Source organism: Emydura macquarii, unplaced genomic scaffold, assembly GCF_026122565.2.
Source record: "Emydura macquarii macquarii isolate MOO-44397 ecotype Brisbane River unplaced genomic scaffold, CSIRO-AGI_Emac_v2 contig_1390, whole genome shotgun sequence".
NCBI lineage: Eukaryota > Metazoa > Chordata > Testudines > Chelidae > Emydura > Emydura macquarii.
This window is the reverse complement of record NW_027131527.1, coordinates 7,409,568-7,426,756: the sequence shown is the minus strand read 5'-3', so window position 1 is coordinate 7,426,756 and position 17,189 is coordinate 7,409,568. Positions and strand designations below refer to the sequence as shown.

Sequence of the window (17,189 nt, the reverse complement as noted above, 5' to 3'; positions counted from 1 at the left end):
ACCAGATCCAGATAATTGAAACCATGCTGCTATCTACCCAGTCCAAGGGGAAATGTCACATCGCCTTAAAAACAAATAAAAATGAAGATTTAAAAACAAAATGGTCAGAAGAAACTGAACAGCCAACTTATTCCACTGCTGGAGACAGAAAATCTGGTGGCCTGAGCTGAAGGGCAGTTTGGTCCTTTAATCTCCAGCAACAGCAGTGGCCTACCTCTGAATTCCTTAGGTGGGGGTATTACCTCATTAGTAATGAAAGAAGAGCAAAACTGGGCAAAGGAATTGTAATATCTTGTGGCTTCACATGTGGGTACACCCCCATCTGTGGTTCAAAAAGAATCCTTCACTCTTCTGCTGTATTTAAAGCTTTTATTTATAGAAACAGTGAACTGCATTAATAGCAGCAAGATTTGCATTGTATTTAAATTCAGCACTAATAATAGGTTAATATTTATTTACATTTAAGTAATATTTAATTACAGCTAAATACAGCTAAATACAGCTGCAATTTTAGAGCAGAAAGTACAGACACATACAAAAACAAAAAAATAGACAGACTTAATAGTAAAATGTCACGATTCATTATTTTGTTCATACCACTCAGGTGGATTTAGTCCAATGGTGTATTAGAATTTCTTAATCTGACTGGCTGGAAGATTGGATTTGTCCAAGTCATCAAAGTATGGATGGTTCAAGGCCATTTTACCAGAGATTCTTTTTGCAGGATCATAAATTAACATTTTCTGGGGATAAAAATAGTTTAGTTACTTATGAAGTGTAAATGAACTTAGTTACTTATAAAGCATGGTTGAGATTTATCTGCCAATACTTTAATAAAATAGAAAAATGAGTTCTCCTACATGCCATGACTTCCAAGCTCACTTTGACTAGGAAGTTGCAGTTTAAAGATATTTCAACCTACATCTCAAATACAGCAATACTCTAAGAACTTCAAAATATGAGACAAATGCCATTCACTTGCCCACTGTGTTTGGTAGTTCATCCATTTGCATTAGGCATGCTTTTAAATACAACTCTGAGTATGTCATGGCAGCATTTGCTTTTAGTTTTAGCTTCCTGATAGTGCAGATTTAACATCCTGCTGGATGTTATCAAGTATCCCAGGCTTTTTAAGAAGTGCATGAGTAAGTAGAGTGGTCCATGTGTTTCTCTAAATTCAGTATTCTTAAACAGATGTGAAGTTGAGTATGCACTTTGATAGTCAATGTTTGTGCTAATACATAAAAAATATACTACATTTGTGCATATGAGTGAGCAGTTAAATGTAAAATCCAGTTTGAAAGGCATCAGATGGGGTTAAGAACAACCAGGGATTTATTGTAAAAAAGTTAAAACTGAAAAGATGGCAAGGTTTTGCTCCAACAGAACGAAGATTAAAGATTCAGCACAGATGTTAAATACAGTATATTATTCTCCCCCCCCAGTTTTAGTACTGAGGGCAAAAGGAAGCATTTTAGTTACTATGGCATTGAAGGGCCCTCTAGGCCACAAATTCTTATCTTGTTTAGTCTTTCCTTTTTATATTGCTGTAGCCTGTGCAAAGCACAAGTCTTTCCTTTTTATATTGCTGTACCCTCTTTCAGAGAATAGGTGTGATTTTGATAGGGAACTTCCCAAGCTTCACCTAACTCTTCCCTCCAAATCCTCCCTTGGTAACTTGAAGAGACAGGGAGGTTGGAAGACAAGGAGCATTGCCCTCAAGAGAGCCAATTCATATACTGGAAGGCAGGCAGAGTGATAATGGAGGGTTAAGGTACTTGCTACAAGACAGCAAGTACTTGAGTATTTTTAAAATGTAATCATTGTCTCTACTGGGAGGTCACCCACTTCAAATTTCTAAGCCCCGAACTTCATTTCACTAAACAGTTCTTCAAAATATAAATGCAAATATTGCTTCTGGCTTTAGAACCTGTGTGTATCAACTTTTAGCCCTAAATGACTTTACAGCTCAGCTACAGCCCTGAAAATAGGGTCTTCTAATGAATACTGACAACCTATATCAGTTACTTTTGAAGCTGATGCACTTATGGGAAAAACATCTATCTAGCACTATTATTAAATCTACAAGTTAGCTACCAGAAAGCTTTACAACCAAATGTCTTGAAGTGCTGACTGCCCAAAAATGTAATTCATATGAAAACCATTTTGGAGGGCACTGTTAGTTAACTTCAGAGAAGTTCCTATATCTCAGACAACTTTATGCTGCCATCTTTCAACTACAAGCTCCATAGTCAGTTGAGTATTGACCAGTGAATGTTACAAGGCATTTAACTGTCTTTTTGGTGTAATTTAACTGATGAAAATTAGCTTTTGTCCTGCTATGACTTCAAACTTTTAAAATTTTGTTTTATTATTAGATATCAGAAGTAAAAAGGAATATGCTAATGATAAAGAAAGTTGAATATGGCCAGGGGAGTGGAGTGATTAAGACTTTAAACAATTCTGTCTTCATATCCTAGTTTAACATTTGGGTTTTTCTTAACAAGTTTATTTTGCAGACGTGAGTGCCTGAAATCTGAACTAATATTAGATTTCAGATTCTTTATCTACTGAGACTGTTGGTTGACTTATAAAATGCAGAACACTTTGGATTTTTTTGTTAACAAAATTCTCCACGGATATGTGAAATAAGTGTCCTACAGTCTTGACACTCAAGGTAGGGAAAGGTGAAAGAGCCAGCTAGATAGGCATTTTATAAAATCTGCACAAATATATGTACATAAATTGTGTAACAAAGTTGGCTTTTCTGCTTTACAATATGTTTTAAGTTACTGTGTATTAAGGGTTTACCACTAAAAAACTATTGGTTTGTGCCCCATTTTGCTTCTTTATGCCAGAGCAGAGGTTCAACCTTTTTTTGACTCATGACCCCCCAACTTTTCTTCTTTTAGCGTCCCTCCTGCTTTGCGAATGGGACTTTCCAATGTATTCTAGAGGGAAGCAGGGCCATCAATACATTCATTCCAATCAAAGGGATGGTGTTTTAAATACAATTAGTCCTTTGATCCTGCTGTGTAGGCTAGGAAACTTTTTAGCAATACGTATCTTAAGATCCAAGTTTTCAGGGCAGTATTTTTCAATTTCAGCACTGAAGAGTGCTATGACCCCATGCGCTGGGTCACAATGCCACTCCCTCAAATTTGGCCTGGCTACCCCTCCGTCATTATATGGTCTACTTGTTTTACATTAGAAGTCTGGATACTCTAAGATGGAAGAATGACGACTCCAAAACTAGTTAAATCCTGATCACACAAGAGAGGGTCTTTTAAAAATCTCTTTAATATCAGTGACATTACAGAGAAAGGAAGCCTGTGTTAAAAGATTCATCACCCATGCTCTTTCATTTAATGTTTTTGTGTTCACAGGTCATCCTGAAAAAGTAAGGAAAGACCAAGGACTTCATATCAATTTAAGCTGCACTGGTGCAGCATATTTACAGTAGGGATTTGCAGGAGTACCACACCCCACCAAGTCATGTGAAACAAGGTTTGTTTCACCCTTACTGTTCTACAGAAGTATTGAGGTCAATGTCAAGACTCAGTAAAAACATTGGCACTTGTTTCTTTCATTTGAAATGCAGGTCTTCCCTCCCTTATTTGTTAGAGGACCACAGCATAATCCCAAGAGACCATGAACAATTATGTCACAAAGGGCTGCAACCTGAGCTGCAGCATTTCATCCCCACCAAGAGGATAAAGGATGCCAAGTCTACGGCTATTCAAGAATCTTAGGGTGACATCATTATTGATTTCTAAAAGTTTTGCTAAGGCTCTCCAAAGAGGCAAATGAGAAACTGATATTTTCCACATGAAAAGTAGAAAAAGGCATGAGTCTCCCCCCCAAGAGTTTGATCCAGTCTTTTATGGGTTGTAAGGAGCAGGGGGAGGATGGGGCTTGCAGTTCTCCATGACAGATGGAGGAACTGGTTTTAAAGGTTTTTTTTTTCCTTGTTAAAGGAAAAAGAAAAAGCTGTAGTTCCAGCTTCTTACAGCACCTGACTGCCATCCCAGGAATGACCAAGGTGGACCCAGCTTAACTGGTCAGATCAGAACACAAGTTGGCTATGAATTCCTCTCGTTGTGTAAAGAGCTGAACAAGTTTAAATATGGCACAGAAGCTCAGTCTTATGACCAAGAGGTAAGAATGCAAACAAAACATGCAGTATATCTATTCAAAAAAGTTGGTACTGACATTACCAACATACCAAAGAAGCCAAGCTGCACCATGACTCAAGATAAATAGAATGCAATAATTTAAACTGTAATTTAGCCAACAAACTAGGAACTGAATGGACAGCTAGGAAGAGCCATGTAGTCTTCAATGACAAGTATTTATAACTTCAGGTTTAAGTTGCCTCTGACTCACTAAAATAAAACAAGCTTTGGCTGCCCTCCCACTTACATATAGCTAGAAAGGTGAGATCAAGAGATTATTCTAATAGTCCAGAGACCAAGTTTGCTATCCATCAAAGAAGCTGAATAGATTAATAGGCAAATTAGGTGCAGTTATTAAGCTCCTAATAAGCTGCCTACATAGCCCTCAGTATTGCAGAGTTTGAGCACCTTTGCATTAAAGTTCTACCCAAACTAAATTAATTTGGTTTTAGATACTTTAGAAGACACTAAGTATTTTTAATCTCCTACAGCCTCCTTGAGAAGAAACAGAAGAAAAAGCCACTTACAGAGAGTAAATCTAGTCCATCTTCATCTAAGTTTTTGACGTGAGATGCCAGACTGCCAGGTTTCCACTTGGGGAAAGTGTTCTTATAGTCTTGCAAGGATTCCACTTCAGGCCACACCTCATTGTTGGGTGTCCCTAAAGCTCTACAAAAGAATAAGTAAAGAGATCATTTGTATTCGAGCAATTGTAATGCATTATTATGTTAGTGCAGAGTATAGCTTCATAAAGAATTTTGTGTTGCTCTGTATTTAGCAAAGATTTAGTCTACATACCTGAAGATTCTGAAGAGTTGATCAATTTCAGAGTCTCCATGGAAGAGTGGTTTCTTAGTTGCTATTTCAGCAAATATGGTACCTATGCTCCAGATATCTACAGGAGTTGAGTAACGAGCAGATCCTAGCAATACCTCTGGAGATCTGTACCACAATGTCACTACCTATTGCACAAGGAAATTCTTATTGGTAATTTGTAGTTGCATTAAATCTTCTAGCTGGTTGTAAGAAAGTATGGTTCCTCATCCAGTGGGAATATTGTTCTAAATATATTAATTCTTTTAATAAACGATAACCAGAAATGTTTCCCACTAAACTCCCTCAAATGAAGTTTAGTGTTATTCCAAATAGATCAATATCTGCAGTAATTATACCCACTCCTCAAAGAGAGCAGGATATATTTTAGATTTTAGTTCCTGGCTGAAAAACATGCAAACAAATTTAAATACAGTATTTTGGTTAGCATTTTGACAGTCAGTCAAGCTCTGTTGCTATGTATATTTGTTATGATCCATGGCAGAACTCCCATTGATTAGATATTGTAATTTAAGTTCAGAGCACCTCAGGGTAAGTGGACATAATAAACTTTAAACAACCTAGATTTCAAAGTTATAGTACCACCTACTCCCAAGAGCCCTCCCTCACCCTACCATGTGGTATTACAACCCCACTTAGAAACATTTTTGATATCAGAGCAAAAAGAGAAATAACTACAGTGAAGCTACTTATACACAGAGCACTATTATGCACAAAGTGAAACTGAAAAAGTAGTCTCACTGTTATAGTAATCTTTTTTAAATGTAATTTTAGATAAAGTTTTCAGAATGATTTTCTTTGTTGACAGTATCCTTTTAGCTACTTCACATTAGCAGTTAGCATTTCCTCAAAGAAACTATGAATGATGAGTAACTGGAATGCGAGTTGTTTATTATTTGTATTACCATAGTGCCTACTACCCCTAGTCCTGTTAGTTATAGAAAGAACACTGCAATTTACTTACCTCATGTGTGTATACCCGAACAGGGATCCCAAAGGCTCGGGCCAATCCAAAATCTGCTAATTTAATTACTCCTTTGTCATCTATTAACAAGTTCTGAGGCTTTAAGTCTCTGTGCAGAACCCTTCTTGAATGACAGAATACAATACCTTGCAAGATTTGGTACAGGTAACTCTGCAGGAGTGAAATAAGAGGGGAAGTGGGGGAAGGCAGGAACTGAAATTACCTTTACTGCAAACTGCTATTCTGCATTATATAGCACTATTGCTTATGTCAGATCTACTACTAGAGTGGATATGCTACAGAAATGGCCAACTAAAATCCATAACATTGCAAACAATAAGTAAACTTTACAACATTCTCTTCATGAAGGCAACATGGTGGATAGGATTAATGCGAAAGAGAGACATAAGGGTTGTTTATTATTCAAATATTCGTATTAGACCTAAATAACTTTTTATGCTTTGAAATAGAGCATTAGACAAAGAATGTCAGTTTTAAAATTCAGAAGGTCCACTCTTTAATGATACTAGCAACTTCTTCCCTAGTCTCCCCACCCCAATGGTGAAAGGAAAGAAATATCAAAAGCAGTCATGCAGTTTTAACTAGAAAGTATTATTTTTTTTTAAAACCCCGACTGATAATATTTCCAGCATGGCAGACTTCACAGCTTGCTCTTTCCATATATCTTTAAAATACCAGAGGAAGTTTATAGTGACACTGATCGTTACCATATTGACTCCTTACCTTAACAAGCATGGAATCTACATACTGGCCAGATGGAATAGAGTCCAAATATTTTTTGAGATCCATAGAAAGGAATTCAAAGATGAGGTACAGTCTTGAATCTTGCATAAGCACATCCTGAAGACTAATGAGAAATATATCTATGATACATTAACTCAATACTACACCTCCCCTGGACTCCTTACACATATGCAAGCTGACATTACTGCTCAAGCACTTCTCTATTTATCAGTTGGGGAAGTGCTAAGCACTTCTGGAGTTCTGATGCTATTCCTCCACATTGCCACAAAGTCACTGACTTTCTCTTTGCTTTCATGTGAGCGGATGAGAGTCGGGGTTACATAGCCTGTCCACAGTACTGTCAAGCAATCAGATTTAGTGCAATTTGGGAGATCAGATATCTCTGAAATTATTAATGAAACTAGTAGTGCCAGGCCAACATGAAACTATAAATTCAGTCTTCTAGGCAGGAGGGAATAGTGCTCCAACATCAGCCAGAAGTAGATTCTGGGAAGCAGAGAAAAGCAGGACAGGGCTTTCTTTTTAAAAAATGCCAAAAAAGGTAGTAGCTAGTGCAGCTTTTGACAATAAGTAAAGGCCCTATCCAACTTTCACCAAAGACAATTACTTCCATGAGAGTTTGATCAGTGCTTAAATTACTATATTAGGGCCCAGTCCTTGAGTTCCAGTCCCTCACTTGCCTCTATATAAGCAGACCCCTATTTCAGAGGGGCTCCATTTGGGAAAAGGGGTCTACATGTGGACAGCTCAGAGAAGGACTGGAACCTAAAGTAGGACTTGTAATTTAGAGATTCTTATGTTCCCCTTCCAAATAAGAAAACAATATGTGGATCATAATTTGAACTCACACACAACATGAAGACATCTTTAATCTTAACTAGTTGGTATCTCTATCCACTAAAGCTCCAGCTAAGCCAAACTGAATCTGTATACCCTATGAGGAATAATACTTTAGGGGCAAGATATTAACTGGCTTTCTAAGGTCAAGCAATTCTACTATAAATTCAAAGATCTCCAACACCAATATTTTAATTACAGCTCTCAGATTTGTACTAATTATAAAGTACAATATCAAACAGCTATACATTTTAGAATGTCTGCTGCAAAAAACAAAGCAAAGCCTTCAGACAGCCAGGACTCAAACAAAGCCTTGTTATTGGTCAGTCACTAGGGTCAGGTAAGTTACTTGCAGTTTTTTGGAGTAGCAGGTGATCCTATTGCTCACCGAAGAAATACAGCATTAACTGGTTCCGGAAGGGAGCCATAGAATCATAGAAATGTAGGGTTGGAAGGGACCTCAAGAGGTCATCTAGTTCAGCCCTTTGCACTGAAGCTGGACCAAGTATACCTGTATATACCTGTACCATCCCTTATCGGTGTTTGTCTAACCTATTCTTAAAAACCTCCAATGATGGGGATTCTACAGTCTCCCTTGGAAACCTATTCCAGGGATTAACTATACCAATAGTTAGAAAAGTTTTTCTTAATACCTAACTTAAATCTCCCTTGATGAAGATTAAGTCACTTACTTCTTGTCCTACTTTCAGTACATACAAAGAGTTCAATTGTTCTCCATAACAACCCTTAACATATTTGAAGATTTATCATGTCCACATTCAGTTCCCTCCCCCCAAAGAAAAAAAAATGCTTAATTTTAAGTTTTCCTCATAGGTCAGGTTTTCTAAAAGTTTAATTTGTTGCTCTCCTCTAGACTCTCTCCGATTTGTCCACATCTTTCCTAAAGTGTGGCACCAAGAACTGGACACAGTACTCCAGCTGAGGCCTCCCCAGTGCCAAGTAAAGCAGGACAATTACCTCCTGTGTCTTACATATGACACTGTTAATACATCCCAGAATACTATTAGCCTTTTTTGCAACATATTGTTGACTCATTCACTCTGGGATCCACTATCCTTAGCAGCACCTAGCCAGTCATTCCACATTTTGTAGTTGTGCATTTGATTTTTCCTTCTAAAGTGAAGTACTTTACACTTGTCCACCTTTAATTTAATCTTTTTGATAGCCAGCTGTCTTCAGCTGGAAAAACGATAGCCATGCTGTACAGATTCCAAAATGACAAATGAGAATCTTGGAAGATTCCCAACTGGTGGTGGGGGGAAGCAGGAGGGCATGGGAAGAAGAGTAGAAAGAGATTAAGAAACAAGAACATGCTGAGGAAAAAGGCATGATCTGAGGCTGTATGGAAGATTAGCAGTACAAGAAATTCAGTCTGAAGCAAAAGCAAAACCCTCCTCCTTCACTAGAGTGTTTAGTAAACATATTTGACAGGGGAGGAGAGAGGAAGCCCTTCCCAACACAGAATTTGACTTAAAATTGATAATATTGCATGCATACCAGACTATATTGGGATGATGTAGCTCTTTTAGTAAAGAAATTTCTCTGATTGCTGTACTGGGAACACCTTCTTCCTCACTTTCTAATCGAATTTTCTTCATGGCAACCACCTGGCCTGTGGATTTGTGTCGACCCTTATACACAACACCATAGGTACCTGATCATAAATAAATAAATAAAAAAAGCTGGCACACACAAAATCACACTGTGAACTTTTAGAAACAGATCAAGTCATGTGTATCATTTCTGATGAACCAAGGCTTTGTTTTACAGAGAGAATCACTGCAATGAAACCAGACGCTTCGTTCTGGATAAGGTTAGTATTTCATTTTATTCATTTTCTGTATCTATGTTATAGGTGCCATTTTACGTGCTGAATGCCTGAAATTAATAATGCCATTAATAGCCAGAAAAAGAGGGTTTTGGCAGCTGGGCAAAGCAGATTAAAACTTTGGGATTACTTCCATAAGTCAAATTCCAGGCCATATAGAGAGCATTTGAATTTTGAGGAAGCTAGTTTTTATTTAAACCGGGATTCTTGTACTTTTATTCATGATAAAGTACAACTTTCATTTTAGTGTAATTAAGGTAAGAGATCATTAAAAGGGGACATGTTTTCTTGTATTTTTAGTTATTCACTTTTTAAATTGAGCTGATAAAGAACTTTAATCTTTCTGGTGTAACAGGAAGACAAACCCATATTTTTAAAGATCGTTGCATATGTGTTTATGTAATAGTTCAGGAAGCTCATAGCTTTATAAAACACTTACCCCACTGTAATGCAAAACAGTGATTTCCCATAACAAGCAGATTTACAAGACTGAATAGACTCTAGGTTTAGCCATCCTCTCTCATAAGGCCCGAGACAATTTGTTGCAAAGTCTCAATAGGCCACAACTTGATGCAAAATCTCAAGGCTACATAAAGTCTAGAGTTTATGGAAAGACTGTATAATTTCCTACTTTATAAAGTTATCCCTAACGGCTGCAACTAACATTAAAGCACAAAGAATGTTGATACCTGCACAGAAGAGCTCAATGGGCAGCACAAAAGGGATCCCCTTCCACAAGAACATGCTATTGTGCATGACAATAGACTAATATTGCTTCTGCACAGCCGTGTGATTGACTCAGCATCTTCACAGTTAAATGAAAAATATCAGATCATAATGTCTATACCGCTTCCAAGAGCGGGATGTAGTCTCTATCAAGGACATATCAGAACCTGATACTGCTCCTCTTCTCCATGTGCCCTCAGAAGAGAATGTAAACAGGACACAACTGTTTTTATGCCATAGCACAATCTGTGGGCCAACCTGTGCATCAAATTTCAAGCAGAAGGAAGCCAGAAGATGTTAAACTGTACAGAAGCAGACTCAAAGGCTAATTTATTCTCCTCCACCTTTCTAACGGTTAGGGGTGGAATATAATCTGAGATGCGCACAGATAATTCTCAATATTAAGGCAGGTAACTGACAACATAAATAGGAGGTGGCACTTGCTCACTCATTTATTTTGATGAGCCACAGTCTCATCTTGCCAGATCTCACTTTGTGGTTCTGCAACGACTCATCCAGGATCTTAAGTGTACTAAGACATAACAGCTGCAGAATAGGCTTCCTTCAGTGCCTAACAAAATTGATACATCAAATTATAGCATAAAGGATGATCTATCAAGTGTTACTCACCTTCACCAATCTTCTCTATCTTTGTGTAGTCATCCATTGCTAGTTGTTACAATTAGCTCTGAAATGGGGGATAGAGATGGGGTGGACAGAGGAAGATGACAAAATCAGAGGTAAGTGGTTGCTATAGTAAATGCAGAATACAAAGAGGCTATTGAACATATGGTGATCCCCGGACACCAATATACATTATAGAGTGAGACAGATTTGTTTGGGAAGGTACTGAATGTTCATGTAAATTTCGTATCCTGCTTAAACTGGGATTCATCCAACTCAGTTATGACAAAGTAGCAGGGAAGACATTTCCCTTACTATTCACTCCCCCACCTTCACCACAAAGCAAAAAAAAAACAACAACCCCAAAACAGTGTTTATTCAAAGTTCCAACCACCCACAACAGTTTAAGACTTTAGGAGAGGTGGTAGAGGTGTATAACAGGGACACAGAGAACTCGAGACAAGGAGTTACTAGTAAATAACTACAGTTCTTTGAGTGTCACCAAACTGTATATTCAAACTTGTGAGCTGTTAGTTTGGAATTTTCTAGTTAAGTGTCCACCAGAGGTAGTCACCCTTCCCCTCACATCATGGTCAGAAGATAGAAAATCGGAGAGTGGCCACCAACTGCCTGTTAGTTTCTTTTGATTGTTAACATGGGGGCAGGCTTATAACAAGTGAAAATAGGCAGAGACCACCTCAAAAAAAATTGCATTTCTGTATCTAAGTAGTTAGTGAAAAAACATTCTACTGTTGCAGGTGTTTTTGCTTTGCATTTGACAGCATTTTGCAGTACTGCTGACAAGGGCAGTGAACTGGTTGGACACCAACAGGAGGAAAAAATATTGAACAGGAAGGAGGGAGTAGGGAGAAGAATGAGACAGATTTCAGGGTGAAGAGGGACTAATGGGAAGCATAGGAGAGACTGCCCCAAGAGTCCTCTCCACTACCCACCTTAAAGGACCTGGCTCCTTCCTCCCCAAGCTCATCCAATTCAATCACAACAAGGAACTTGTATTTCTATGCTTTAATACTCTCACATTTAATCAGTAGAGGTGTATGAATACTTTCTCTAATACACAGTAAAGTAAGGCCCTGAGCATATTTGCTTCGATAAGAACATGTTACAATAGCAAAACCTCAAGCACCTCTACTGTCCGAGACTAAGGTGAAGGTAGAGGAGGAACGTTCTTGGGGACAAAGATACGGGAAGAAGTTTAAGACATGATGGGGATATGAAACAACATTTTCTATACAACTTTTCAATCCATTTCATTTGACACTGCTAAGCAGAGATACTAGGTTTGGAAAGGATTTAGTGTATTGTCATTTACCTGATCGCTTCATTATAAAATTGTATCAAAGTAAAACAGTTAAATCTGTAGATGGGGAAGGAAGGAAGGAAAGGGGAGGAGAATCAGGCCCATCGATGAGTATTGTTCAAACAACTTTACTGCAACAGTGAAATGAAGACTGATTTCACACTGATGTGGTAATAGTACATCTTTAACACAAGTTATTTCAAGGGCTCACAAAATCATCTCTACCTAGTTTGACAGCCCCATTTTCTGAAGTGTTTTAGAGGAAGAAACAGATTAGGGTTTTTTAGAATGTCTTGTGGTTGCTATGAGGGTGATAACCTGATCATCCAACATTTTAATTCAGATAATAGCATATAAATAGTGAACAAATAAGTAATACTGCTCAAAGACATTTTTACTACAAACTTATGAGAATATCGTAAAAGAAAAACTCTTTGGGGCAATGGCCTTTCCACCATGTGTCTAATATACCACGGAATTCCTACAGTATTTTTATACAAAGTTATCACATTAACATTCATACAGTGTTTTTAATACATGTTACCAGTTAGTGCACCTTAAAACACTTTCAGTTTTCATAATCTATCACCCTGACAGTTTAAAGCAGTCATTCAGATGCTAGTCACCTAGCATTGGCCTGGGCTATATGCACCATTGGTCTAACCCAGTATGGCCTTTCTTATGCTCTTATTCCTGCCCCACTGCCAGTTTGTGGTTTTATTTACATTTTTGTAAATTTAACTCCTGCTCTTCTGTGCTGTGGTATTAGAAACACAACACACACAGGAAGCTTTCTATGAACAGGAAAAGAGTGAAGCTGGCTATAAACAAGTACGATCAAATGCTCAAAGTAGACAAACAAGTATTTCCCTTTTCTAATCTGTTAGTTAGCATTATTTAGCCATTACTTTTTATCTACTAGCAGTGAGTTCAGACAGAAGCGTGTTAGTTTTAGGATGCTCTATTTAGGATCTAGTTTATTTGTCAGTGATTGTGGTGTTTATCTTCGGATAGTCAGCGTAATTTTTTGTTAAAGTCTCGCTTTCTGGGCCTCATTAGCAGGATGTAATTACAAGCGCTGCCAGGGACTTAGCGTCTTTCAAAAGAAAGAGTGGATTTTTAACACTTTAAACACGTTCCCACGGCGGGACTTCGTTACTAAGGGTGTACCGCACATACGAAACAAAGGCGTGCAGTTTGCTACCAATCTCAATTAAGGTAGTTAACAGGTCGCTCTGCCATTTTGGGGCAACACGTAACTGACCAAGAGCCGGTCCCTACAACACTGTACTGCAGAGATACAAGGTGCCTGAAACTCAGTCGGACCCAGACGCTGCCCATCGCCCCACAGGCTGCGCCTGCTTCTCTGCTTGGCTTGAAGCACGGAAACGTGCCCGGCTCCCAGCTCTTTGCCCTTGCGCTGCCCCCACGGTCACAGGCCCTCGCCTCACCCCCAGTCCACCCCAGCCCCCGCTCGGGACGGGGCGATCCCTCCGGATTCATGCCCGTTTCCCAGCTAGAGACTCCCCTCCGCCCCCCATCCTGCAAGCCTCCTCCCGCGAGACTAGTCACCCGGGGGAGAGGAGCCAGGCCCCCTAAACACCCCCCCCCCCCCCCGGCGGACAAGGATCCACAGCCACCAGACTTCGCCTCTACCCCCGCCTTCGCCTCTGCCCCTGCACCCACACCCAGCTCCGCACCCGGGGCCAGACCTCGCCTCTACCCCCTCTACCCCCTCCACCCCCCCCACTCCGCACGCGGCCCCGACCCCCACCTCAGCCACCCGGCGGGCCCGCGCCGGGCTGGAGCAGCCGTTCGGTCGGTCGGTCGGTCACTCACCTGTCACTCCCTCCCTTGCCGCAAGACCAGCACAGAACAACCCCACCCACCCCACACACACCGAGCCGCGGCCGGACGCTGCAAGCGCCTGTGCGGGGCCGATTCGTTCGAACGAACCGCGCTAAAAGCCCTCCCGACCCCACCAATAGCGTCGCGCCGAGATATTCAAAGCGGCCAATCAGCAGGCATCCTCGGGCAGGCGCCAAACGCAAGCGGAAAGGCGGTCTCAGGGGCAGAAGCGCAGCCGGGATCGTCAACCTGAAAATGTTTCTGAGCGTCTTCTGATTTCTACACAAAGGCAGGTATTGTAACGTGGGCGGGCGGGTTCTTTCAAATTTAGAAAGTGTTGTGGGTTCTTCCTCCAGGCTCCAGTATTTAGAGGTGTCTGCCAAAGCTCCTTACCTTGGGATTTATTTAAATAAAGTCTTTAAAATCTGTTCCTCTTGCATGAAATGTTTTCCTGTATGTTTTAGAGTCTGCCTCAGACTTTTTTGTAATTTACATGATTGATCACAGCACTCTCACATCAGGCATAGGCCACATAAATGCAACAAACAAGTAATGGAGACACCCTCTATATTCCATGGACTCCCTCCTTTATGGTGCTCATCAATGCAGGATCTTACACCTCACAAACAATAATCAGTTATCTTTGTGGCACCCCTCAAGTGGGACAAGATTGTCCCTCACCCCAGTAAAATGCTGGCAGAATATTTAGGCTGATGCACCTCTCAGCATACTTTCCATGAGATCACACTTTGGCTCCTAGCACCATAGGGTTAGAAGGGACCTTGAGGGTCATCTAGTCTAACCCCCTGCTGTAATGCTGTGAAATGCTCAGGGAGATTAGAGAGGCTACAAAAACAGAAAACCCAATAATGGAGGATTTCAACTATCCCCATATTGTCTGGGAACATGTGACCTCAAGACAGGATGCAGAGATAAAATTTCTAGACATCATTAACAACTGCTTCTTGGAGCAACTCATCCTAGAACCTACAAGGCAGAGGTAATATGTGGGGTGGGTCACATATTTATGCCAGGGTTTATATCTTCTGGAGATACTTCCCCAGGGCAGAGGCTAGGGGCCGGCAGCTGGCTCACACAGCTCTCCCCTCCTCACACAGGCCTGGGCCTGGAAAACCACTGTTCCCCTTGGCAGGCAGGGCACTTGGCAGTGGGGTGCCAGGCTCCCTTGCCATGCTGCAGAGCGGATGGCACCTGCACCTGTTATCAGCAGCATCCACAGTGTCTCTCATCTGCTCACCTCTCTGCACACAGCTGGCTCCTGCCCCCTCACACAGCTGGCTCTATCCCTCAGTGCCCAGTTGCCCACTCCCACCTTCCCCGCACATAACTGGCTCCTGTCATTTCACCCACTACAAAGCTGACTCTAGGTGCTTATCTTGTTCCCTCACACCGCTGGACCTTGCATCAGCTGCCTGCAGGCTCAGTGCGGTTCCCTTGCAGCTAGAACCTCTTCCCGACCTCCTTGCATGCAGCTAGTATTAAACTTTTACTGTCAGCCCCTACAGCTCCTGTCCCCCCTATAACACAACTGGTGCTGGGCTCTCCATGTTGCACAACAGCTCTCTACCTGCTTACCCCAGAAAACAACTCAGGTGCAGCAGCGCTTGGTCTCCCTTCTTCACTTGTCTCTCTGAGGCACTGGCTTCCAGCCTTACCTGCCCAGGCCAGAGCTCTCCTTGATACCAACTGCGGCAACCTTTACCTTGGGGCCTAAAGCCTGACAAATCTCGTGCTGCCATGGAGGGAGTTTCCAAACTCACAGTCACAGTCAGACAGTCTCCATCTGCTATTACATAGAATTGTAAAATATGATCTCAAAAGAACTTCTAGAAATCAAAACTCCTTTGTCTCTTAAGTACCTGCTCTGAACCCCGCTGCATCCCACCACAATCTTTAAATTGTGTGACCCCCACTATCAGCAGTTATGAGTCACCTCTGATACAAGAGGAGAGGTAATTTTTGATTTAGTCCTAAGTGGAGCACAGAATCTGGCCCCGTGGTGAATATAGCTAAACCATAATGAAATTTAACATCTTTGGAGGTTGGGGGAAATACCAAAGAAACTCACCACCACAGCATTTAACGTCAAAAAGAGCAACTACGCAAAAATGAGGAGGCTAGTTAAACGGAAATTAAAAGAAACCGTCACAAGAGTGAAGTGCCTGGAAGCTGCATGGAAACTTAAAAAACACCATTATAGAGGTTCAAACTATATGTATACCCCAAATAATAATAATTTAAAAAAACAGTAAGATGATCAAAAACACCACCATGGCTAAAAGAGGCAGATAGAGACAAAAAGACATCCTTTAAAAACCTGGAAGTCAAATCCTACTGAGGAAAATAGAAAGGAGCATAAACTCTGGCAAGTCAAGAGTAAAAGTATAATTACAGGCCAAAAAGAATTTGAAGAGCAACTTGCAAAAGACACACAAAGTAACAGCAAAAAAAATGTTTAAGTATGCATCAGAAGCAGGAAGTCTGCCAAACAATCAGTGGGATCACCTGTTGATTAAGGTGCTAAAAGGAAGACAAGGATGTTGTTGTAGAGAAGCTAAATGACTTCTTTGCATCGATTTTCACTACAGATGATGTGAGGGAGATTCCTACACCTGAGCCATTTTTTTTAATTGACAAATCTGAGGAACTGTCCCAGATTGAGGTGTCAATACAGGATTTTTTGGAATAAATTGATAAATTAAACAGTAGCAAGTCACCTGGAGCAGATGATGTTCACCCAAGAGTTCTGAAGGAACTCAAATATTAAATTATAGAACTACTGACTGTGGTATGTAACCTATTGCTTAAATTAGCCTTTGTACCAGATGATTGGTGGATAGCTAATGTGATACTGATACTTTTAAAAAAGGCTCCAGAGGTGATCCTGCCAATTACAGGCTGGCAAACGTAACTTCAGGCAAATTGGTTGAAACCATAAAAGAATGGAATTATCAGACACACAGATGAACAGGATATGTTGGGGAAGAGTCAACACAGCTTTTGTAATGGGAAATCATGCCTCACTAATCTACTAGAATTCTTTGAGGGGATAAACAAGCATGTGGACAAGGGTGATCTAATGGATATAGTGTACCTGGACTTTCAAAAGTGTTTGACAAGGTCCCTCATCAAAGGCTCTTAAGCAAAGTATCATAGGATAAGTAGGAAGGTCCTTTCATGATCAGTAACTGATTGAAAGACAGGAAACAAAGGGTAGGAATAAAT

The 17,189-nt window shown here is 40.4% G+C and overlaps 1 protein-coding gene across 2 annotated transcripts; it reads right to left on the bottom strand.

The window, feature by feature from the left end:
• Positions 1–355: 355 nt before the first annotated feature.
• CDK1 (cyclin dependent kinase 1) lies at positions 356–16,375 on the bottom strand. 2 transcript variants are annotated; one of them, XM_067552569.1, is made up of 8 exons: positions 16,357–16,375; positions 10,781–10,838; positions 9,094–9,250; positions 6,718–6,841; positions 5,974–6,144; positions 4,974–5,137; positions 4,703–4,844; positions 356–743 (listed from the first exon to the last, which is right to left on the bottom strand). In XM_067552569.1, exons 2-8 carry the CDS (start codon positions 10,815–10,817, stop codon positions 627–629), a joined length of 912 nt encoding a protein of 303 aa, XP_067408670.1. In that variant the 5' UTR covers positions 10,818–10,838; positions 16,357–16,375; the 3' UTR covers positions 356–626. The 2 variants fall into 2 exon arrangements, with proteins under 2 accessions (XP_067408670.1, XP_067408669.1); XM_067552568.1 differs by lacking the exon at positions 16,357–16,375 and adding an exon at positions 13,935–14,013.
• Between the last annotated feature and the right edge of the window lie 814 nt (positions 16,376–17,189).

Coding starts and splice junctions, on each gene's coding strand:
- CDK1 (XM_067552569.1), bottom strand. CDS start 10,817: ATGGATGACTACACAAAGATAGAGAAGATTGGTGAAG. Junction 9,251..10,780: donor GATAGAGAAGATTGGTGAAG/GTGAGTAACACT, acceptor ATTTATGATCAG/GTACCTATGGTGTTGTGTAT. Junction 6,145..6,717: donor TAGATTCCATGCTTGTTAAG/GTAAGGAGTCAA, acceptor TCACTCCTGCAG/AGTTACCTGTACCAAATCTT.